The sequence below is a fragment of the Tiliqua scincoides genome, chromosome 10 (genome assembly GCF_035046505.1).
Source record: "Tiliqua scincoides isolate rTilSci1 chromosome 10, rTilSci1.hap2, whole genome shotgun sequence".
Taxonomy (NCBI): Eukaryota; Metazoa; Chordata; class Lepidosauria; order Squamata; family Scincidae; genus Tiliqua; species Tiliqua scincoides.
The window spans coordinates 20,613,338-20,638,650 of NC_089830.1; the positions used below are offsets into that span (position 1 = coordinate 20,613,338).

A 25,313-nucleotide genomic window follows, 5' to 3' on the forward strand; every position below is an offset into this window, starting at 1 on the left:
CTTTTTCATCTTGCGGAACACTGGCAAGGCACTAAAATGGTCAAGGCACACCATCAGCTTTTTGACAAGGCACACTGTGCTGTCAATGGGGACTCACATCCCCCAATGGACCTATTGATAAATGACTCTGTCCCAAATTCCCGCGGCACACCTGGGGATTGTTTGCGGCACACTGGCACAGTGGCTGAAAATGGCTGCCTTACGGTGACAAAGTCCTGCTTCAATATGTGCTCATGAAGGCGCGGTGGGTCCCACTTCTGGGAAGTTTGGAGGGGAAAAACCTGCAGTGGTCTTCTCAATTCAGTGTTTGAACACCTTATTGTTTTTATTGCATCACTGAATGAATAGTTCACAATTAGATTTATCCCCAGGAACGGCCCAAGACCACCCAGCTCCTGAGGCCAAATGCTGCCCCCCCCTTTTTACCTGCGGTGCTGTGCCAGCTTCTACTCTTCCATGCTCTGGTTTGGAAAAGGAAGAAGCAGTCAGAGCAGAAGAGCACATAAGAACAGCCCCACTGGATCAGGCCATAGGCCCATCCAGCTTCCTGTATCTAAGAGCACATGCCCACATTAACCTATCAGTCTCCTCTCATCCACACTTCCTTCTATTCCATCCCCTTCATCCTTTTCCAATCCAGGGAGTAGGAAGAGGAGCTGCTCCAGTGGAGGTGAGCGGGCATGTGATTGGTTGGCAACCTTCAGTCTTGAAAGACTATGGTGTAAGCCTACAGCATCCAGTATTCCCAGGTGGTCTCCTATCCAAGTACTAACCAGGCCTGACCCTGCTTAGCTTACGAGATCAGACGAGATCAGGCATGTGCAGGGTAACAAGATTTCCCATGGAAAGCAATTGCCTGAGGCAACCTCTTCAGTTGGCCTAATGGATGGGCCAGCTCTATTCACCTGTATTATATAGGACAGTGGTTCTCATGCATTTAGCACCAGGACCCACTTTTTAGAATGAGAATCTGTCAGAACCCACAGGAAGTGATGACATGACAGGAAGTGACAACATCAAGCAGGAAACTCAACAATCCTAGGCTGCAATCCTACCCACACTTCGCCAGGAGTAAGTCCCATTGACTATCATAGTTAAAAAAATATATACATAGCAGCTTTTTAAAAGCACAGGTCTGTAATATTTCTCCAAATGCAGTCATATATTATGGTAGCATTAAGTCTACCATAAAAAAAATATTTGAGATGAATGAGGACCCACCTGAAATTGACTAGCGACCCACCTAGTGAGTCCCAACCCACAGTTTGAAAAACACTGATATAAGAGAATAAATTTAAGCACACAAACCTGTATTTATTCATATTTCTGAGCAAATTTGTTCCTCTCATCCTAAACGTAGAAGCTCCTGCATGCTAAGAGTAACCAAACTATCTGGCAACTCAACCAAGGTTCTCAATGGTGCCATTTGAGATTGGCACATACCCTGAACTCCGGGGCAGAATTATGGGCGAAAGAGAGCTCGAGGAAATGAGCCAAATCACACACCATGGGAGGGGAGCTCTTCATTCCTGGGCACTTGGAAGCTGTTGATCTATCCTGCCCCTCCACTCTGTCAAGACTCTTTTTTTGTAAGTCCAAAGAATAGTGAAATCATTTCCAGGATTTGTGGGTGGCTGGAAAGCAAGAGGCTGGCACCTCAGGAACAATCAGATATTGCCATGGAGAAAAGTAAACAGGGGAACATCTCAAGGAACGAAACACAGGCTGAGGTTTTTGGCATGTTTTTATGAAGAGCCAGGGAAAGGATGTGGTATGGTCTGAAGACAGCAAATGTTTGGGGATATATTAGATTGAAAACAAATGAAGAACAATCCGGAAAGGAGCAATGGGTAGAATTGTGGCATGTGACTGTTCATTTGGAGAGAAAGGAGGGACAGAAACCATTTAAAGAAATAAATACATTTATTGCTGCAAAGTGATGACTGAATAAGCCTATCAACTGGTGCCTTTCTACATGTGGAAGGGTGTGTGGGCCGCACATATCACCACCCTCCATGTCATCATGCATGACCTCTGGGTCGAAGAATTAGTTACCTAACAAGCAATGTTCAGTTTGCAGCTTTGAGATGCCTGTTATCAGGTCTGGATGGACTTGGATTCCCATTCTGTATACCTGGAGTCTCCAAACTTTTCAGTAGGAGGGCCACATTGTATATTTTACACATTTTCGTGGGCCCCCCAAAATAGTTTTATATAAGGCAGCGGTGAGCCACTCACTGTCTCTTTCTGATCTGTCTCTGTCTGATCTGTTGCGAAACCCAATTTGTTATGATTTGTTTACTCGTGCAAAAATGACACTATTACATCACTGCAATCAGCACTGTCTGTTCTAGTGGCTGTCTGCTGGTATTCCTTGGCATCTTTTTAGATTGTGAGCCCTTTTGGGACAGGGAGCCATTTAGTTTGATTTTTCTCTGTAAACCGCTTTGTGAATTTTTAGTTGAAAAGCGGTATATAAATACTGTTGTTATTATTATTATTATTATTATTATTATTATTATTATTATAATAATAATATAATATTATAATATAATAATGTTATATAATATAATATAATATTATAATATTATATAATATATTATATATAATATAATATATAATATAATATAATATAATAATGTTATATAATATAATATAATATTATAATAATATAATAATGTTATGGCATTGTTGAAAAGTCAACATGCAACAATCCATGGAGCTTAACATGGAGCCGGTGTGAGCTTAACATTGAATAATTTTGCTTTGAGGGTCTTAAACTACATGGTCCAATTCAGTGGTTCTCACACATTTAGCACCCGGACCCACTTTTTAGAATGAGAATCTGTCAGGACCCACCGGAAGTGATGTCATGACCAGAAGTTACATCATCAAGCAGGAAGACTTTTAACAATCCTAGGCTGCAGTCCTACACACGCTTACCCAGGAGTAAGTCCCATTGATTATCATGGTTGAAAGAATATACATAGTAGCTTGTTAAAAGTGCAGGTCTGTAACATTTCCCCAAATGTAGTCACATCCCATAGTAGTATCAAGTCTAATATATTAAATATAAAATATTTAAATGAATGTGGACCCACCTGAAATAGGTTCATGACCCACCTAGTGGGTCCCGACCCAGTTTGAGAAACACTGGTCCAGGTGCATGAAAATTAGGATTAACCACTCTGGCCATATGGAAAGGAGGGCAGCAGATGGAACTGCATATGTTAACTGACTGTGCGGTTGGGAAAAAAATATTTTAAGTTGCTGAGGGCCAGATAAAATCTTGTGGCAGGCTGGATGTGGCCCCCGGGTTGTAGTTTGGAGACCCCTGCTATATACACCAGTGTTTCTCAAGCTCTGGGTCGCAACCCACAGGTCGGTTGTAACCTGATTTTTGGTGGGTTTTAAGTTCGCCAAGGCCAAGAAGCTGCAGGCCAAAATGGCGCATGACCTGGAAGTCTCTGGCACACCACCCGCTTCACTTCCATGTTACGCCACATTGCGCCCTGGACCACCTTGCAGCTTCCTGGTCCAAAAATTGGGTCGCGACCCATCGGTCTCACAGTTTGAGATAATGGTGCAACATGGCCAATAATATGCACCAGTGTGACCCAGGAGTAATTTCCTGGTCATGCGCCATTTTACCCTGCAGCGCTCTGCCCTCGGTGGGTCCCTAATCAACCAGGAATGATGCAGTGGGTCACCAGGGTGAAGAGTTTTGAAACCCCTACGTGAAAGTAAGTTCCACGAAATTCAATGGGGCTTACTTTTGAGTAAGTATGCATCGCATGGCCAGTCTGATGCTGGTAGATAGGCAGGTAAGTAAGTGGTGTATTAAATGAATGAAAATAATTTATTAGATGGAGGATATGTATTCAGGAAAATAACCTCAGCAATGCTTTGATATAATCTGCTGGTGTTTCTCATATATTTTGCACATATGATTTTGTTTTACTTACCTTGATAAGGGTTTATTGTGTTGATTTTTGCTTGTCTTAATGATAAAGAGTATATGCTAAAAAAATTTTTTGATACCCCTCCCCCCAAAAAACAAACAAACTTGTGATCGGGGTTGTATACATATAAATCCAAACATGCTCAGTCTGAGTCTGCTGAGACTGGGTGGGTGGACACATGTTTATGTTAAAAAATTCTCTGCAAGCATACATGCCACAAATCAATGGTTAAGCTAGGAGAGTTTCACAGTTGGGCAGGTATTCAAATGTGCATCTTCCTAGCTCATGTCTCTAACCACTACACCACACTGCACTATGGCTTCTAAGCATAGGCAGTGTGTCAGAGGAGGAAAGAAGCCAGCACTTCAGCCAAGAGGCAATTGTTCCCTCTGCTGACCTCACTGCAACCCCTGTGATAATTATAAACAAAAACTACTTTTTACATGCTCAGAGGGCGTCCATTTAAGATGTCTATCCATCCCAGTGTCAGCCTGCCAGAAGCTCATGGTGCCCTTCACCACCACTGGGCTGGTCAGGTGGGCCATCTATCTATCTATCTATCCTCCCCCCCCCTCCTCCCAATGAAATCCACCACCCACTCCCACTCCAATTTGGGTATACAAACCCCCCACCTCCCAAAGAAATCCACTCCCCACTCCCACCCCCATGTGGGTATACAAGCCCCCTCCCCCAGATCTCTCTGTTGTAGACTGGTAGCTGTGTGCCAGGCGGGATTCTGCCTCTCTATTGGTTGGCAGCCGTGGGGGGGGGGGGGAGATTGTTTGTACGAGAGACACAGTGCCGTATCCGCAGAGAGACAAGAGGCGAGCAGCGAGAGAGAGAAGGCAGGGGGTGGCCGGGGACAGGATGCTCGCGAGATCGGAGGCTGCCGGCGTCGGGACCGAGCCTGTCCCCAGGGACCCACGGGCTGGTCCCGCCTGAACTCGAATGGTCCTGAGCACCATCACTCAGACAGCCGGGCCCGATCCTGCATCGCTGGCCAGGCAGGAGGAGGTCCCCCCGGCGGAGAGGCAGCAGGCTCGGTCCAGCCAGCGGAGGCAGCTGGCCCGGCAGCCGGGGCTGATGGGCGCAGCGGCAGGAGCGCAGGGATGGCCCTAGGCGGAGGCTGAGGCGGGCTTAGACCCACCAGCGCCGCGGAGGACGCCCGCCAGCCAGCCGGAGGCGCCCCGGGGGCCGGAGGATGGCCCGGCGCCCGCCTCTCCGAGGGGCCGGGGCCCCGCTGCTGCTCCTGCTGCTGCTCCTGGCCGGCCCGGCCACCCCCCGGAGGGCCGCCAAGTGGAAGTGCAAGCTGGGCTGCACCTGCACCAAGGACACGGCGCTGTGCGCGGGCGCCAAGGAGATCCCCCAGGAGCTGCCCCAGAACCTGATCTCCCTGTAAGTGGGGCTGGGCTGGGATCGAAGGATGGAGACCCCTGGGGGGGGGAGAGAGAGAGAGAGAGAGAGCTGAAGGCTCTATGAGTGTTCCCTGTAAGTGGGGCTGGGCTGGGATCTAAGGATGGAGACCCCCGGGGGGGGGGAGCTGGAGGCTCTATGAGTGTTCCCTGTAAGTGGGGCTGGACTGGGATCTAAGGATGGAGACCCCTGGGGGGGGGAGCTGGAGTCTCTGTGTGTGTAAGTGGGGCTGGGCTGGGATCTAAGGATGGAGACCCCTGGGGGGGGCGGAGTCTCTGTGTGTGTGTAAGTGGGACTGGGCTGGGATCTAAGGATGGAGACTGGGCTGGGGGGGAGAGCTGGAGGCTCTATGAGTGTTCCCTGTAAGTGGGGCTGGGCTGGGATCTAAGGATGGAGACCCCTGGGGGGAGCTGGAGGCTCTTTGAGTGTTCCCTGTAAGTGGGGCTGGACTGGGATCTAAGGATGGAGACCCCCGGGGGGGGGCTGGAGTCTCTGTGTGTGTAAGTGGGGCTGGGCTGGGATCTAAGGATGGAGACCCCTGGGGGGGCGGAGTCTCTGTGTGTGTGTAAGTGGGACTGGGCTGGGATCTAAGGATGGAGACTGGGCTGGGGGGAGAGCTGGAGGCTCTATGAGTGTTCCCTGTAAGTGGGGCTGGGCTGGGATCTAAGGATGGAGACCCCTGGGGGGAGCTGGAGGCTCTTTGAGTGTTCCCTGTAAGTGGGGCTGGACTGGGATCTAAGGATGGAGACCCCCGGGGGGGGGGCTGGAGTCTCTGTGTGTGTAAGTGGGGCTGGGCTGGGATCTAAGGATGGAGACCCCTGGGGGGGCGGAGTCTCTGTGTGTGTGTAAGTGGGACTGGGCTGGGATCTAAGGATGGAGACTGGGCTGGGGGGAGAGCTGGAGGCTCTATGAGTGTTCCCTGTAAGTGGGGCTGGGCTGGGATCTAAGGATGGAGACCCCTGGGGGGAGCTGGAGGCTCTTTGAGTGTTCCCTGTAAGTGGGGCTGGGCTGGGATCTAAGGATGGAGACCCCCGGGGGGGGGGCTGGAGTCTCTGTGTGTGTAAGTGGGGCTGGGCTGGGATCTAAGGATGGAGACCCCTGGGGGGGCGGAGTCTCTGTGTGTGTGTAAGTGGGACTGGGCTGGGATCTAAGGATGGAGACTGGGCTGGGGGGAGAGCTGGAGGCTCTATGAGTGTTCCCTGTAAGTGGGGCTGGGCTGGGATCTAAGGATGGAGACCCCTGGGGAGAGCTGGAGGCTCTATGAGTGTTCCCTGTAAGTGGGGCTGGGCTGGGATCTAAGGATGGAGACCCCTGGGGGGAGCTGGAGGCTCTTTGAGTGTTCCCTGTAAGTGGGGCTGGACTGGGATCTAAGGATGGAGACCCCCGGGGGGGGGGCTGGAGTCTCTGTGTGTGTAAGTGGGGCTGGGCTGGGATCTAAGGATGGAGACCCCTGGGGGGGCGGAGTCTCTGTGTGTGTGTAAGTGGGACTGGGCTGGGATCTAAGGATGGAGACTGGGCTGGGGGGAGAGCTGGAGGCTCTATGAGTGTTCCCTGTAAGTGGGGCTGGGCTGGGATCTAAGGATGGAGACCCCTGGGGAGAGCTGGAGGCTCTATGAGTGTTCCCTGTAAGTGGGGCTGGGCTGGGATCTAAGGATGGAGACCCCTGGGGGGAGCTGGAGGCTCTATGAGTGTTCCCTGTAAGTGGGGCTGGGCTGGGATCTAAGGATGGAGACCCCTGGGGAGAGCTGGAGGCTCTATGAGTGTTCCCTGTAAGTGGGGCTGGACTGGGATCTAAGGATGGAGACCCCTGGGGGGGGGAGCTGGAGTCTCTGTGTGTGTAAGTGGGGCTGGGCTGGGATCTAAGGATGGAGACCCCTGGGGGGGGGCGGAGTCTCTGTGTGTGTGTAAGTGGGACTGGGCTGGGATCTAAGGATGGAGACTGGGCTGGGGGGGAGAGCTGGAGGCTCTATGAGTGTTCCCTGTAAGTGGGGCTGGGCTGGGATCTAAGGATGGAGACCCCTGGGGGAGCTGGAGGCTCTTTGAGTGTTCCCTGTAAGTGGGGCTGGACTGGGATCTAAGGATGGAGACCCCCGGGGGGGGGGCTGGAGTCTCTGTGTGTGTAAGTGGGGCTGGGCTGGGATCTAAGGATGGAGACCCCTGGGGGGGCGGAGTCTCTGTGTGTGTGTAAGTGGGACTGGGCTGGGATCTAAGGATGGAGACTGGGCTGGGGGGAGAGCTGGAGGCTCTATGAGTGTTCCCTGTAAGTGGGGCTGGGCTGGGATCTAAGGATGGAGACCCCTGGGGAGAGCTGGAGGCTCTATGAGTGTTCCCTGTAAGTGGGGCTGGGCTGGGATCTAAGGATGGAGACCCCTGGGGGGAGCTGGAGGCTCTTTGAGTGTTCCCTGTAAGTGGGGCTGGACTGGGATCTAAGGATGGAGACCCCCGGGGGGGGGGGGCTGGAGTCTCTGTGTGTGTAAGTGGGGCTGGGCTGGGATCTAAGGATGGAGACCCCTGGGGGGGCGGAGTCTCTGTGTGTGTGTAAGTGGGACTGGGCTGGGATCTAAGGATGGAGACTGGGCTGGGGGGAGAGCTGGAGGCTCTATGAGTGTTCCCTGTAAGTGGGGCTGGGCTGGGATCTAAGGATGGAGACCCCTGGGGAGAGCTGGAGGCTCTATGAGTGTTCCCTGTAAGTGGGGCTGGGCTGGGATCTAAGGATGGAGACCCCTGGGGGGAGCTGGAGGCTCTTTGAGTGTTCCCTGTAAGTGGGGCTGGGCTGGGATCTAAGGATGGAGACCCCTGGGGGGAGCTGGAGGCTCTATGAGTGTTCCCTGTAAGTGGGGCTGGGCTGGGATCTAAGGATGGAGACCCCTGGGGGGAGCTGGAGGCTCTTTGAGTGTTCCCTGTAAGTGGGGCTGGGCTGGGATCTAAGGATGGAGACCCCTGGGGAGAGCTGGAGGCTCTATGAGTGTTCCCTGTAAGTGGGGCTGGGCTGGGATCTAAGGATGGAGACCCCTGGGGGGAGCTGGAGGCTCTTTGAGTGTTCCCTGTAAGTGGGGCTGGACTGGGATCTAAGGATGGAGACCCCCGGGGGGGGGCTGGAGTCTCTGTGTGTGTAAGTGGGGCTGGGCTGGGATCTAAGGATGGAGACCCCTGGGGGGGCGGAGTCTCTGTGTGTGTGTAAGTGGGACTGGGCTGGGATCTAAGGATGGAGACTGGGCTGGGGGGAGAGCTGGAGGCTCTATGAGTGTTCCCTGTAAGTGGGGCTGGGCTGGGATCTAAGGATGGAGACCCCTGGGGAGAGCTGGAGGCTCTATGAGTGTTCCCTGTAAGTGGGGCTGGACTGGGATCTAAGGATGGAGACCCCTGGGGGGGGGAGCTGGAGTCTCTGTGTGTGTAAGTGGGGCTGGGCTGGGATCTAAGGATGGAGACCCCTGGGGGGGGCGGAGTCTCTGTGTGTGTGTAAGTGGGACTGGGCTGGGATCTAAGGATGGAGACTGGGCTGGGGGGGAGAGCTGGAGGCTCTATGAGTGTTCCCTGTAAGTGGGGCTGGGCTGGGATCTAAGGATGGAGACCCCTGGGGGGAGCTGGAGGCTCTTTGAGTGTTCCCTGTAAGTGGGGCTGGACTGGGATCTAAGGATGGAGACCCCCGGGGGGGGGGCTGGAGTCTCTGTGTGTGTAAGTGGGGCTGGGCTGGGATCTAAGGATGGAGACCCCTGGGGGGGCGGAGTCTCTGTGTGTGTGTAAGTGGGACTGGGCTGGGATCTAAGGATGGAGACTGGGCTGGGGGGAGAGCTGGAGGCTCTATGAGTGTTCCCTGTAAGTGGGGCTGGGCTGGGATCTAAGGATGGAGACCCCTGGGGAGAGCTGGAGGCTCTATGAGTGTTCCCTGTAAGTGGGGCTGGGCTGGGATCTAAGGATGGAGACCCCTGGGGGGAGCTGGAGGCTCTTTGAGTGTTCCCTGTAAGTGGGGCTGGACTGGGATCTAAGGATGGAGACCCCCGGGGGGGGGGGGCTGGAGTCTCTGTGTGTGTAAGTGGGGCTGGGCTGGGATCTAAGGATGGAGACCCCTGGGGGGGCGGAGTCTCTGTGTGTGTGTAAGTGGGACTGGGCTGGGATCTAAGGATGGAGACTGGGCTGGGGGGAGAGCTGGAGGCTCTATGAGTGTTCCCTGTAAGTGGGGCTGGGCTGGGATCTAAGGATGGAGACCCCTGGGGAGAGCTGGAGGCTCTATGAGTGTTCCCTGTAAGTGGGGCTGGGCTGGGATCTAAGGATGGAGACCCCTGGGGGGAGCTGGAGGCTCTTTGAGTGTTCCCTGTAAGTGGGGCTGGGCTGGGATCTAAGGATGGAGACCCCTGGGGGGAGCTGGAGGCTCTATGAGTGTTCCCTGTAAGTGGGGCTGGGCTGGGATCTAAGGATGGAGACCCCTGGGGGGAGCTGGAGGCTCTTTGAGTGTTCCCTGTAAGTGGGGCTGGGCTGGGATCTAAGGATGGAGACCCCTGGGGAGAGCTGGAGGCTCTATGAGTGTTCCCTGTAAGTGGGGCTGGACTGGGATCTAAGGATGGAGACCCCTGGGGGGGGGAGCTGGAGTCTCTGTGTGTGTAAGTGGGGCTGGACTGGGATCTAAGGATGGAGACCCCTGGGGGGGAGCTGGAGGCTCTTTGAGTGTTCCCTGTAAGTGGGGCTGGACTGGGATCTAAGGATGGAGACCCCTGTGGGGGGGGGGAAGCTGGAGTCTCTGTATGTGTTCCCTGAAAGTGGGGCTGGACTGGGATCTAAGGATGGAGGGGGGGAGAGCTAGAGGCTCTATGTGTATTCCCTGTAAGTGGGGCTGAACTGGGATCTAAGGATGGAGACCGCTGGAGGGGTAGGGGGAGAGAGAGCACTATGTGTGTTCCCTGTAAGTGAGGTTGGACTAGGATCTAAGGATGGACATTTGGGGGGGGGGAGAGCTGGAGGCTCTGTGTGTGTTCCCTGAAAGTGGGGCTGAACTGGGATCTAAGGATGAACACTCATGTGGAGGGGAGCTGGAGAATCTCTGCGTGTGTGTGAATGTTTACAGCAAGCCCTGGGGAGAATTCATCCTGGTGACACTTTTAGATGGATGGGCTGTGATGGGAGCTGGCCTGTGGGGGGGGGGGGGGGGGTTGGTGCAAGCAATCTTTCCTCCCCCCACCCGCCAGTTATGGAGCAGTGGTGGAAGATCTCAGTTGGTTGGCTGGTGTGTTGGTAAAGCTGGGGGAGGGGGTTTCTCTCCTTGGATAATCCCCATCTTCCCCCCCCATCCCTTCTTCCTCTTCTTCTTTAGTCCTTTGCTGGCACTTGGGGAGCAGGTTGTCCTTTAAAGCAGTACTCTACTGCAGGTGCCAGTGGGATCTATTTGTCGTACATGACCTGCTCCAACTCTTGGCGATGGACAATATTTCTTGACATCATTGGTGGTCAATTGCCACCCTCCCTAATTATGCTGATGTGAACTCTGGAGGTCTCCCCCCCCCCCCCGGAGAACCTCAGCCTGTCACCCATGTGCTTAGGACACATGGCCTGGAAGTGTCTTCAGCAGTGACCTCTTCTGCTGGCATTCAAGGGTTAAGTGGCAGGTTGAGCCTGGATCCCCGACGTAGGCTGGAGATACCCCATGGCGAATGCTGGGGGAATGCTGAGAAACCAAGTGGGTCCCTCCAGGTGGGTCAACACTGAGTTGTGAAGAGAGGCCCCGGGGAGAAGCTAGCCTAGCGGATTCACCTACAGCCCGGCTGCAGTAAGCAAAAAGGAGATATATCTGTAGCAACTACTCTTCCTGCAAGCAGAGAAATGTGATGCCTCCAGGAAGCTGTTTCTTGCTGAGCTGGTTAGTGGAGCTGCAGTCAAGATGGGCATCTGAGCCACTTCAGGCCTGGGACAATGTTGCTTCAGGGGCTGATGGCAGGGCTGATCATGCATCCTTGGGGTCTTGCTGCTGTGCCAATGCTCCTTGAGAATGGTACCCATCCTCACATCCAGCTTGCCTCTCTCTTTCTCTCTCTCTTTCTCTCTGCAGGTCTCTCATTCGCTCAGGATTCACCGAGATCTTGCAGGGCAGCTTTCAGCATGTACCATCCCTTCAATTGCTGTAAGGACCCTGAAACCTGGCATTGGACTGGGTGGGGTGGGGAGCATGTGTTCAGGTATCCATCGTTTGTTGGGAGCATGGTGCGTGGAAATCTATTCTGTTTCCCAACCCTGTGTCTCTTTGCATAACCGGTGAGTGTGAATCCTCTTGTGCGTTCACAAACGAAATTGTACTTTTTCACTGGTGCTCGCTTCAACTTGAGCGTGCAAACAAACGTATGGATGTCTATAGTGTCATCCATCTATCAGTCAATCAAAGCTGCAGCGTTTCATTGGTTGATTGGCTAAATGGAGCAGTTAATCGTGTTAATTGAATAAGAAGTTTCTCCTAATTGATTTGCGAACTAAAAACAAATTAAACACAGGTTCTCTTAAAATCTGCAGTCATAAGAACGTCTGTGAAAGCAATAAGGAGATGTCTCTCCTAAGGTTATATCTGTTGCAAGCGCTCAATTTTCTCATGTGCAAATGAATGCAGATTTAATACATTCGTTAGTCAGTTAATCGACTAACATTTTATTTTTGAATGTGATCTATCTGACAGTCTGCACACCTCTGCTTGTGCATTTCACAAGTGAATTTGTACTGTTTCCCTGGTGCTTTGTGAAGGATTGTGAAATTGACTGTGAGCATATCGGGGGGCCCCTCGTTTGATGTGTGTGGTGCATGGGAAAGAATTAGGAGCCATGTGCTGTTATGAGCCTGCTTTTCCATGCATGTGCAAATGAATTTGCACGTGGTGCTCATGACTGGTTTGTGCACCAACTTGTAACTGGGGAACTAGCATGCCTGTTAGAGACAGCTGTATCAAGTAGGATGGGTAATGGGAACGGAAAGCCTACATTTCCACTTAGACCTTAGGATCTCTCACTGGCAGGACAGGGGTCAGTTTGAAGACTGAGGTTTGGAACTTCAATCTCAATGCCAGTGGGATAACCCCCAGCCCCCAACCAGTCTCCATAGCCCACACAGCATGTGTGTCAGGCATAGACATGTCCTCACTCCCCTAGTCAGTAGCAATAGCAAGCTTTTTTGTCATCCTGTCTTACCGAGTCCCAAGCCCACCTGCTTGTTTTGATGCAGGATATGATCTTTTGGGATGCGAGTTCCTCCCCACCTCTCTTCCACCCCAAAACGTGATTGCCCCTTTCTTAGTTCCCGGTGTCTGACCTGCCTGCTTCTCCCTCCCTCCCCGCCGCCCCAACCCCTCCTAGCTTGATCACATACAACTCCCTGGAACTGATCGGGGACGACGCCTTTGTGGGACTCGTCCATCTGGAGTATCTGTGAGTGTGCATGGATGGGTGAGAGAAGGGAGGGTGTTGGAGGGGGTGTATTGTGTCGGGTGGGGTGTATCATAAATTGCTTCTGAACGCCAGGGGGAGGGTGTCGGGACTGTGAGAAACAGGAGTTCAGGAGTAAGTTTAGGAGGCAGTCCAAAGGTTAAGGCTTTCTGATGAATATGTGGGAGAGTGCTGAGTATAACCTGAACCTGTGTTGAAAGAAGACAGTCAGCCCATTTAAAAAGAGGCTTAATTAATCCTTTGCTCTTTAGTTGGTTCATTTTAATTTATGTAACTGGTTAATTGCAATATATGTCCAGCTATTTGCCAGAGTGACCATTGTGTCTTGGACAATCGCATCCTGGTCAAATGCATCCCAGTATTGGACATTTGCATCCCTTCTTTTTGCGTCCCGGACATTTGTGTCCCAATATAGATATATTTACAGTCAGTTCTTGTTATCTGCTAGGATTAGGTTCCTGGAAAACGTAGTAGATATCAAATTAGCGGATACTGAATCATTGAGTTTATGGGGAAAATGGGGTTAGGTTCCAGGGGACCTTCTTCACCATGTACTGAACCTGAACCTGAATCTTAACTTGAAGTCTTTGGGGCTGGGTGACTGTAAGGACTCGTCAACATCTCCAATATCTGATGCTTCCTCCTCTGTGCTGGATATCCCTCGACTTGTGGCCCAACAACGAGGCCTCAGAGTTCAGCAGAGGGGAGGTGGTTGCAAACTGACAGCTGACAAAATGTATCTTGCCCTATGGAAAGTGAAACAGAGCCACACCAGTGTTTTTATTCAAGAGTAGGTGAACTTGCACCAGTCCGTTTTGAAGGGCAGCTGAGAGGAACCCCAACCCCAGAATGGTCCCGATCTGGTGAACGCAGGCCCCAAAAACACTCCAGAAGGAAGTGTCACTCCTCCCAGCTGACATTACTTGTATGGAACCCTATGGAAAGTGAAATGGAGCCACACATGTGTGTTTACTCAGGAGGAGACAAATGTGCCTTGGCTTTTATTGAAGGCCAGGTAAAGGGGAACACAAGACCATCAGAATGGTCTGGATGTGATGAATGTGGAGCTTAACAAATGCTCTAGAAGGTGGCCCCCTACCATTGTAAAAAGGGTGGAAGTAGAGGCTTCAGCATTTGGTAAGGTGAAACTGTATAACATGGGGTTGTTGCCCAGTTATAGGTCGCTCAGTTACAGTGGGATGCAAATGAGTGGGACGCCCCCCCAAAAACCAGTTGTGAATGTCCAGGGATGCCATTGAATGGTATGCATGTGACCAGGACACAAATACCCTATTTGCCCATTATCAAAACCACCATACAAGGGCTTATACAGAAAGAAAATGTTACTTGGTGTGCTCCCCCCAGGCCATGTGAGGGATGCCTGCTCTCCTGCACTTTCTTCTTTCTTCCCTTGCTGACTCTGATTGTCTGCCTCGCTTTTGATTTTACAATAAACCACAGTTTGTTGCAATGTCCACACTAGAATGACAAATCCAGTTCAAACCAGGCTTTACGATTCTGGTTTGAGGGCACTATCTGTTGCCCAGTTTGGATTTTGCAGGCTAATTACAGTTTACCGCTAAATTGGGAGAAAACTAGGGTAGAGGAGGTAGCGTGTGAGCCCAGGGTTCATGCACACAGTGAGACCCACACGCAGGGGGACAGGAACACTGCTTGGAACAACTTCGCCTCTGTTCCCTAGGTACCCTTGCTGGACATCTCTGCAGTCCCAATTTATAGCAGTTGTATGCTAGTTTAACTGTCATGGCTGCCTTCAAAGGCTCTTGGGAATTGTAGTTTGGAATTATCAGTTTGAGGATGCTGAGCGGTTTTTAACAGGGAATCTGATAGAAATTTAACAGGGATTTCTGTTAGAAATCCCTAACCACCAGCCCCGTCTTTTGGTTTATGTTCCTCGAGGAGAGGGAAGGCCTGTTAAGTCAATCTGTGTAACAGATATAACCTCTGTTGTGCAATGCGACTGTTCACTGTTTTGTGCCCACTTCAGTGACTCCAAGGGCCAAACTAGATGTGCGATTGGATGCGTGGTTTTTCAGCTGTACATAGTAATAATAATAATAACAGTATTTATATACCGCTTTTCAACAAAAAGTTTCCAAAGCAGTTTACAGAAAAAAATCAAATAACTAATGGCTCCCTGTCCCAAAAGGGCTCACAATCTAAAAAGATGCAACACCAGCAGACAGCCACTAGAAAAGACACTGCTGGGGGGAGGTGGGCCAGTTACTCTCCCCCTGCTGAATAAAAGAGGAGCACCCACTTGAAAAAGTGCCTCTTACCAGTTAGCAGGGGTAAAGACTGGGTGCCACTACCCAGTCCTGATCTGGATTAGGACCATGGCTTGGGTGGGAGATTTTAAGACTTTCCCTCTCCTGTGGTTCTAGTCCAGCTTAGCACCTGCCCTCCCCACATGGCTGCTATTTCACAAGCAAAAATGTTACCATTGGTACCGATAGGAGATTCCTTTTTGGAAGAAGAACTTAGAATCCCATGACTTTATAGGTGATCCTTGCAACTGCAGGCTCCTAAAGAGACTGAAAGACTCTCACCCACATACACTTAAAGGCACAAGGGTAATCATGACCCTTCTGGAATTGGAAGTCTTAGCATTCCTTCCAGTGTATATCTACTGCTCTCTTCCACCATTTGCGACTTAAGAGGTCTTCCTTGTCTCCCCTTGCAGGTTCATTGAGCACAACAAGCTGGAAGCAATCTCCAAGAATGCCTTCAGAGGTCTAAAAGGCCTTCTTCATCTGTGAGTGATTCTTGGTCACCCCAGATTCCCATTTAGAGCAGGACCGACCCATCCATGAGGCCAACTGGGGCAGGCACCTCAGGCAGTGGCTTGTTAAGAGGTTCCCACGTTCATCTGCCTGCCTGCCTTGACTGCTCCTGTTCCTCATAATTCTTGGATTTGAAAAGGAGGAGGGGAACAGTTTAGGAGAGGAAGTGTGGAGGAGAGGAAGAATGTGGACTTGTGTGTATCCTGGGAGACACTCTAGCCCACCACTCTCCTCCCCTCCACATGTTTTCATCCATGTCATTCCTCTCTCTCTCTCTCTCTCTCTCTCTCTCTCTTCCCCCCCCCCCCAAACTAGAGAGTGGGAGGAGGAGAAATGGGGGCAGAAGTAGCAATAATGGCAGCCTTTGGCATACCATCTCAGCCACCTGGTAGTCTTGCCCTGACCCAGATCCTCACAATCCTACCTCCTTCAGATGTTACATCCAGTATTCACCATCCTCCCTCCATTCCCTTTTATTCCCATCTTGCTGTTATTCAGCATACCCTTCCCAACGTCTCTGCGGTGTAGATGCTGCTCCTGTTCCAATAACTCAAGCATCACCATAACACATTTTAACCATTTGTCTTTCTACCTTGACATGGACCCGGTTCTCATTGGGGTTAGTGAACTTGTGTCTGAGCAGTACTGCTTCCAGCTATGGAGGAGAGGGGGCCGTCTCCCCTCATGGTATGTTCCCCCGCAAAAAAATCTCTGCACATGGAAAACCAGTGTTGCAGGGTGTATGCATCTAGATCTCGATGTGGAGGGGTTTTGCTTTGTTTTCATATAAGAAAGAGCTGTCAGTTTTGCGATCCCTCTACCTGCATTTTGAATTGGTACAGCCTAGAAACAGGCTTACTGTCTCAACCAAACCAGGCTCTACATGCACACCCCTTTCATACCTTCGCTGTACTACCTCCAAATCCACTGCAGCTTCCTTCCCACTTACCTTATTCAGACCCGCAAAGTGCTTGAATCCACCAGCGTTCCTGTTGCCTCCCCTCTGAGTTCTCCTCCTCTTTCCCTGCAGGAATTTGGCCAACAATAGCCTGCAGACCTTACCGAGGCACCTCTTCCGGGGCTTGGATGCGTTGACCACAGTGTGAGTGTGGGGCAGGGGGAAGGAGAGGCAAAAAGGGTAACAGACACAGGTAGCGGGAATGATGAGAATTCAGCAATGCAGTCTCCTCCCTTACTGGATTTTGTGGAGTGTTTTAGCATACATACCTAGATTTATTGGAGTGTTTTACATACTGTCCAGTTTTTCCATAAAGTGTTAATCATCTGTCCTCCACAGGCCTTGAAAACAGCAAATATGTCTATTTGGAAAGGTGGCTATGGGGGTGGTGGTGGTGAAAGGAAAGCCATACACCAGCATTGAGGTCTAGGCACGTGACATACTGTATTTTTCGCTCCATAAGACGCACCTGACCATAAGACGCACCTAGTTTTTAGAAGAGGAAAACTTACTTTTAAAGTAAGCCTGCCCTCCCCATGTGGCACCTGCGCAAATGAGGACCTTGCCCCCTTTGTTCTCCGCCTGCCCTCCCCCTGTGGCGCCTGTGCAAATGAGGACCTTGCCCCCGGTGCAGACCTTGCCCCCAGTATTCGCTCCATAAGACGCACACACTTCCCCCCCCACTTTTTTGGGGGGAAAAAGTGCGTCTTATGGAGCGAAAAATACGATAACATGCACGTCCAATAGAGATGGAAATTCTAGAGAGGTATGGGAGGTTCAGACGTGTTTCAGAAGACATTGCTAGCATCTGAGCCCAGTGGACAAAACAGAGGCATTGTATGACCAAGGGTGTGAGCCAGAATGCAAGACTGAGGGTACGGAAAGAGCACAAAGTGGACAGAGAAGTGAATGGAAGAGTGAGGGAGGCAAGGTGAAGGGGGAGGCTGCTTCTAGTGGAGGGGGAATGGAAGGGTTCCCAGATTTTCTTAGTAGGGGGAGAGTTGGCCCAGTGCCTATCTCTGGTAGATCGGGGTCGAGTATGATCACGATCCAGCTTCTTTCCTGGCAGGGACTTGCGGGGAAATGCCTTCCACTGTGACTGCAAACTGAAATGGCTGGTGGAGTGGGTGAGGCAGACCAATGCCCTGGTCGAGCCCATCCAGTGCCAGTCACCTGCCGAGCTTAACCAAACGGACCTCCGCGAACTCCGTCCTTCTGGCTTCAACTGTATCACCACTGGTACGGTGCTCTTTTGGTCCTCTTGGAAGTTCCTTCCTTTAATCTCTCTATCTCTCTGTTTCTCTCTCTGTGTATGTGTTCAGATTTATTTATTTTTTTGCATTTTTATGCATCCTTCCTCCAAGTTGCTCAGGGTGGGGTCTACAATTCCCTCCCTCCTTTTGTCCACACAATGACCCTGTAAGGTAGACGAGGCTGAGACACAATGACTGGCCCAAGGCCACCCAGGAAACTTCACAGCCAAGCAGGGATTTGAACCCAGATCTTCTACGTCTAAGTCTAAATCCAGTACTACTACACCACCCTTGGCTCTTCACACTTTACCTATGGTATTTTCGCTAGCCACTTGTATCACAAATCTAGGCGTGCTTTCTCAGAAGTAAGTTCCTCTGTAGTCAATGGGACTTACTCTCAGGCAGCCTTGAAAAAGCAAAGGAAAACACATGGCCAACATAAACCAGCACATACAAATAGATCAAAGATGACCCAGTGTGATAGAGCAACAATAAGAGTCATCCTTGTAAGCAAGAAAGAAGCACAAATCAGCAATATTTTTTCTTTGGAATTCTTGTTTACCGAACAGATGCATGCCATCATCATCATCAAAGCATTTTCTGCAGAGAGAAAAGGGGAAGAGCTCTAATTAGCCAAACCACAGCAAAGCAGATTATTTGAAAATGGTCAGGGATCGTTAAACCCCAAACAAACAAAATGTGGATGGCTCTGCACGGGGTAAATCTGGGGTTTATTTTATTCTTTTGACCCCTTTATAACCCCCTCCTCTCCCCCCTCACCTTTCAGCCTGCCCCCAAAAGTCCCCTGAAGCAGCTTTCAGAAACCCACAACAGTCCACGACAAACAAATTGCATCAATAAATCAGAATAACTGAGAAGTGGTAGCAGGAAATCATTAAACCACAGAAGGCGGTGAAAAGGATGAGATCAGTCCAAGAGTCCAGTGAAAGAAAAGAGGCTTTACTCAGTGCCAGAGTGCTGTTGAGAAGAGGCCAGTCAGGCCTTATAGCAGCCGTTTTCAACCAGTGTGCTGTGGCAAACTGGTGTGCTGCGAATGGTCTGCAGGTGTGCCGTGAGAGTTTGGGGAGGGTCATTTATTAGTAGAGTCACTGGGGGATGTGAGCCCCCTACCAACAGCATGGTGTGCCTTGTCAATTGTCAAAAAACTGATGGTGTGCCTTGACAATTTTAGCACCTTGTCGGTGTGCCACTAGACAAAAAAGGTTGCAAATCACTGCCTTATAGGGTGCAGAGTTCCAAAACCTGTATGCTACCGCAGAAAGGCTCTGTCCTGTGTCTCCATCAACCAGGCTCCTGAATGCGGAACACAGAGCAAGATCCCCAGTTATGTTTTGACACAGAACTCAGGACTCTAAGAGCCCAATCCTAGGCAAGTCTACTCAGAAGTAAGTTCCATTATAGTCAATGGGGCTTACTCCCAGGAAAGTGTGGATAGGATTGTAGCCTAAGGGCGCAATCCTAACCCCTTATGTCAGTGCTTTCCAGCACTGGCATAGCAGTGCCAATGGGACATGTGTTGCTATCTGCAGTTGGGTGTCACTCACAGAGGTCTCCTCAAAGTAAGGGAATGTTTGTTCCCTTACCTCGGAGCTGCATTGCCCTTATGTCAGTGCTGGAAAGCACTGACATAAGGGGTTAGGATTATGCCCTAAATTGTATAAGGCTGCATTTCTATATGCACTTAACTGCATAAGGCTGAGATGCCTTTAAAGGGAGATTGGACAGATTTATGGAGGAAAAGTCTACTACAGGTTACAAGCCATGATGACTGTGTGTAACCTCTGAGTTTCAGAGGCAGCCTATCCCAGCCATTTTCAACCACTGTGCCGTGGCACACTAGTGTGCCGCGAGTGGTCCACAGCTGTACTAGTGGAATTTGGGGAAGGTCATTTATTAGTAGGTCCAATGGGGATGTGAGCCCTCCGCTGGCAGCATGGTGTGCCTTGTCAATTGTCAAAAACCTGATGGTGTGCCTCGACAATTTTAGTGGCCTTGTCAGTGTGCCATGAGATGAAGAAGGTTGAAAAATCGCTGGCCTATCCCTAAATGCCAGGTGTAAGGGAGTGGCAGCCGGAGGTAGGTAGGTATCTTTTTGCCTTGTGTGCTCCCAGGAGCATCAGGTTGGCTACTATGAGATACAGGAAGCTGGAATGGATGGCTCTTGGCCTGATCCAGCAGGGTTCTATAACTGGGTGAAAGTCCCACCAAAACACTTACTTCTAACTAGACATGCCTAGCATTGCACAGTAAGGCTACAATCCTATCCCCACTTTCCTGGGAGTAGATTCTTTGACCATAATGTGACTTACCTCTGAGCAGACATGCTCAGGATCGCACAGCAAGAGAGATATAATTTTAGGAGAGTTGCGTAACTGAATGGACGCACATCACCTTGAATGTGTTTTGAGTGAACGAGACAAAAATACATGAATGAATAGATGGATGAATGAACTGCTTTTCTGTGCCAAAGGCCACGCCACATGGCTATTGTGCTCCATTCATTGTGTGGACTGTGCCAATTGCACACAGCCAGCAAGTGCCCATGTCTGCCGCGTAGCCAAGCCTGATTTTGTCTGATCTCGGAAGCTAAGCAGGGTCAGGCCTGGTTAGTACTTGGACCGCCTGGGAATACTGGGTGCTGCAGGCTTATACCATAGTCTTTCGAGACTGAAGGTTGCCAACCAGCCAAGCATTGGTTCCACAAGGGGTGCTGTGTGAGGGCCAAGCCCGGCTCATTCATAAGTCTGACTGAGTCAGTCGCCTCAGGCAGCAGATTGGCTACAGGGGGGTACCCACCTCTGTCTTCCCACTTGCATCCACTACCTTTTCTTCTCTTCCTTCCACTCCCTGGATTGGAAAAAGATGAATGAGGGATGGGGTGGAAGAGTTAAGCAGTGGCGCCACTAAGGTTTACATCACCTTGTGCAGGAGGCCAGTGTGTCACCACCATGGTGGGTCTCCTCCTATGCAGTGGGTGGGGCAACACCTTGAGTGGCAGGTGTGGTGATATACCATTGCCCCACCCCCCAATGGTTTTTTGGCTATAACTTTTGATAGCATGGAGATATTTCAATGCGATTGCATTCTGCATGATATATAACATGATGGTATTATTCAAAAATACTGAGTTTTTTAAAATTTTTGGCCAGCAGTGGTGTCACCCCCTCTGTGCGTGTCACCCAGTGCAGCCTGCACCCCCTGCACCTCCATAGCAACGCCACTGAGAGTATGTGTGGAGTGCAGGAGAGTGGTGGGCTGGAGTGTTGGCCTCTCCAGATGAAACGTGCACCCAGCAGAGCAACTGAGTTCCACTCTGGGCAATAGAAGCCCCAGAAGGAGGAGGAGGAGGGCCTCCCACTTCTGGTCTTGCTCTAATGTCCTTCATCCTCCCTGCAGACCTTGTTCTCTTTGATACGCTGCCAGACCACTCGCTCTCAGTGGAAACCTTCACCTACCACAAGGAGCAGAAGTTGGTGATTGCTCAACCCTTTGCTGGTCGCTGTAGCTTCATGGAGTGGGACCGTTTGATGGGAAAGTTCCGCACTTACGCCAACATTCCCGGTAAGGTTCTTGTACCTTTTCCCCTACTGATGCTCCTGGAGATGGATTCTGCCTTGGATCCTTGGGGGTCAGAATGAACGGGCCAGGTTGTTTGTAATGATTATCTGAGCGCCCTGCCCTAAAATCCTATGGCATCCACCTACTCTTTGGCATTCTTCTCAGGGGCCTTCTCCACCTCTGGTGTTCCTCTTGTGTCAGTGGTTGTGACTTGTGCAACAGATCCCATAGAGTGGTGGTTCCCAAACATTTTAGCACCCAGACCCATTTTTTAGAACAACACTCTTTCAGGACCCACCTAGGTTCACGAAACTTGAGAGAGAGAGAGAGAGAGAAATTATTTACTTACTTACTTACAAGTAATAATAGCCTGAAAAAAGACACTCAGATTTATCTCCCTATGTTTATACATGCTTGCAAGCTGCAGGAACTGAGCTCTTTGTAGGGCATTTTGTAGGCCACCTTGCAAACTGCAGGAGCTGAGCTGTTTGCAGGGCAATTAGCAGCTCTGATTTTTGAATAGCCTTGGGGCTTAAGCAGTTAGATATCTGACCTTGCCATCACCCATATTATCATTGAAGGCTCTACCCCGGTGCTACGCAACCCGCCAAAAATCAAGTGGCACCCCACCGGTGGGTTGCAACGCAGAACTTGAGAGCTGCTGCAGCAGAGCATTCTCTCCCCACCCTTTCCTCTTCCCAGGCTCCTCTACGATAGTTTGCAAACCTCTCGTGATCGACAGCCAGCTGTACGTGGTGGTGGCCCAGCTCTTTGGAGGTTCACACATCTACAAACAGGATGAAGCCACAGGACAGTTCCGCCGCACACAGGCCATCGAGGGCTCACGCATCCGCAAGCCCAATGACATTGAGGTCTTCCGCGTGGAGGGCGACTGGTATTTTATCATGGCCGACAGCTCAAAGGCCGGCTCCACCACCCTCTATCGCTGGAACGGTGACGGCTTCTACTCCCACCAGTCGCTGCATCCCTGGTACCGCGACACAGACGCCGAATTCCTGGAGATCGCTGGCAAGCCCCATCTCATCCTGGCCAGTAGCTCCCAACGCCCAGTCATCTACCAATGGAACAAGAAGGAGTTTGTGCGCCGCACCGATATCCCTGACATGGACGATGTCTATGCCGTCAAGCACTTCAAGGTGAAAGAGGACGTGTACATTTGCCTGACCCGATTCCTTGGCGATTCCAAGGTGAGGTCAGTGGCATAGCCGCTGATTTTTGCATTGCACCTGTACATGCTCAGTAAACTGTGTTGAAGCTGCTGCTCTCGGTCTCCATGCTTGGTTTACATCAAAGCATGTCCCTAATGAGAGTTCTTGGTGGTACAGTAGCAAGTTCTTGGTGGTCTGGAGGACAAGTATACACTGAGAAGACCACTAGGCATGGAGAGCTGTTGAATCTCCACCCGAGCAACAAGTTGGAGGGGTCAGGCTAGAGACTGAGCTGGAATTCTCCTGTATAGACCTGGCAAGCATTGTCTGATAGCTATGGTATTTTGCGTTGCTCAGAGGAATCCATATCAGGAGATCTGTGGTACATGCTGACCCAGGATACAGAGAGCATTTATTTATCTCTTTGGAAATTTTTATCCTGCCTTTCCACTCAGAGAGAGCCCAAGGTGGCTTACAAGAAAATATGCAAAATACAATTGAACTGTACAATTGGTTGTTAAATGGCCGCTCTTCCGGGCAAAGGGGGAGGGGCAACTGACCAAGGCAGAGATGTACCAATGGCTCCTCCTCCTGACTGGTCTCTCTCCCTTTGCCATAGTAGAAATGGATCGCCTAGATGGCAAAAAAAACATTTCTTGCTTCTCTATTCTGCCATCCATTGCTTCTCTTGGCCTGGATAAGATGCTGGGGTTGAGGACCAGGACTGGCTGAGACAGCCGTTGTCTTAATTAGGTATTTATCGTTCACATTTTATCTATCACCCTTTCTCCAGGGAGCTCAGGGTGGTGTACTTGGCCCCTTCCCCTCTTTTAGTCACACAACAACCCTGCGAGGTGGGCACAGCTATCCCTTGGGAGGGCAGCCGCCCTGCAGCCTACACATAAGGCAGAAATGGAATGGGGGGTTGTCTCTGAGGCTTTGCTCTTGCTATGGTTCTAATACGAATCTTGCCCCTCCCCACCTTTTATGTAGAAATGAAACTTCTACTAAAAGTCCATGGAAGTTTCTCTTCTGGTGACAATAGCATAGGGAGGGGTCCACGGTTGGAATTGGAACCTGCAGGAATTGGAACCTGCTGCATTAAAAAAAAAGCAACAAGCATTTCCATTCCATTTTACATGATCCATGCAATGCATCGTTTGAGCCCCCCAACCCTGAGACAATTTTTAAAGCAGCTTCCTAAGACTTAGACCCAAGTTTGAGCCTCTGCTGTTCCTGCAAGGGTGAATGGTATTTTTTTTTAGCGTGTGGCTGCTAGATGCAGACTGTGCATGTTTATTCTCTTGCTGCTGTAACACAGAATGGAGCATTGGAAATACTTTTGGGGGGAAGAAAAAAAAAACAGCATTTACATGCGCAAAGATCTCATGATCTCATGTCAAAACTGCACACTGGTTCAGTGCTTCAAAAAGAAGCATTGGAGCTTATGCATGGAAGCCACGGAAGTTGTACCCCACCACGCACACAGAAGTGTAGAGCTCGCCAGTACCTGTCAGTCTGAAAGCCCTTAAATTCATTGGGATTTAGTCCTCGGTAAATGTGCATAAATTTGCAACCTTCATTTCAAATGGATTAGGGTGGATTTGGGGAACTCTGTGAGACATGCTCTCTGCTCAAAGGTTCTGTCCTTAATACTTCCTGATCCTGATGATCTAATGATCTAACCACACAGGCAGCCCAAGAGACAACTGGGTGATGTCACACGTGGCCACATTGTCATGCAAATGGAAATGCCCTTCATAGGGTATAGTGCGATCCGGGGCTTGTGGAACAGTCTACATAAGCACCAGCAGCTATTCATTGATATTCAGTCTGTTTGTGTGGGTCATGATCTCACAAGGGAAACTTATTCTGCAGTCAAATCTCCTTTCCTGTATGGAGCCATTTACATTTCCATGCAATGTTTTCGCATTGAGAACAAGTTCTGGGTCTGAGCAGATCAAACACATAGGATGTGGTGGTGGCACCTGACCTACCTTTAAAAGGGAATTGGACAGATTTATGGAGGAAAAGTCCATCACAGTTTGCAAGCCATGATGGCTATGTGCAACCCCCTGGTTTTAGAAGTAGCTGATCTCTGAATGATCTCTTCCTGATACAGGAAGCTGGACCGATCCAGCAGGGCTCTTCTTAATGTTCTCCTTGGTCTTGATGTGTGGTGTATTTAGGAGAACGACATCCAATACTGTCACGAGTGGTAACAAAGTCTTCTCTTTCAGTGTCCTGCATTCACAGTGCTTCTTTCTGCTGTTTCCAGGTGATGCACTGGGACGGCTCCATGTTCCGAGATGTCCAACACATCCCGTCCCGCGGCTCCATGGTCTTCCAGCCGCTGAGCATTGCCGGTTACCGCTATGCCTTCCTAGGCAACGACTACTCCTTCAGCCAGGTGTACCGCTACGAACCCATCACCGGGCTCTTCCAGCACTTCCAGGAGCTGAACACCCAGGCCCCGCGCTCCTTTGCCCACCTCAACATTGAGAACCAAGACTTCCTCATTGCCTCCAGCTTCAAGGGCAAAACGCACATCTATCGGCATGTCATCATCGATCTGAGTGCCTGAAGCCTGGCGACAATGGGGTTGGGGTGTTGAGCGGAGGGGGCAGCCGCCACTGGGGGGGGGAACAGGAAGTGCAGGGCCAGCCACTGGGAGAAGTGCAGTGCCAGAGCCAGCCACTAGGAGGAACAGCATTGGAAGCAGATGCTGTTGAGAGTACAGGTCTTCAGTGGCACAAAGATGGA

The 25,313-nt window shown here is 50.6% G+C and overlaps 1 protein-coding gene across 3 annotated transcripts; it reads left to right on the forward strand.

Annotated features, from left to right (window-relative positions):
- Nucleotides 1-4,798: 4,798 nt before the first annotated feature.
- LOC136661319 (leucine-rich glioma-inactivated protein 1-like) lies at nucleotides 4,799-25,134 on the forward strand. 3 transcript variants are annotated; one of them, XM_066638452.1, is made up of 9 exons: nucleotides 4,799-5,357; nucleotides 11,413-11,484; nucleotides 12,698-12,769; nucleotides 15,492-15,563; nucleotides 16,622-16,693; nucleotides 17,619-17,788; nucleotides 21,220-21,384; nucleotides 22,084-22,589; nucleotides 24,829-25,134. In XM_066638452.1, the coding sequence occupies exons 1-9, from the start codon at nucleotides 5,164-5,166 to the stop codon at nucleotides 25,132-25,134; spliced, it is 1,629 nt and encodes a 542-aa protein (XP_066494549.1). In that variant the 5' UTR covers nucleotides 4,799-5,163. The 3 variants fall into 3 exon arrangements, with proteins under 3 accessions (XP_066494549.1, XP_066494550.1, XP_066494551.1); XM_066638453.1 differs by lacking the exon at nucleotides 15,492-15,563; XM_066638454.1 differs by lacking the exon at nucleotides 12,698-12,769.
- Nucleotides 25,135-25,313: the final 179 nt, after the last annotated feature.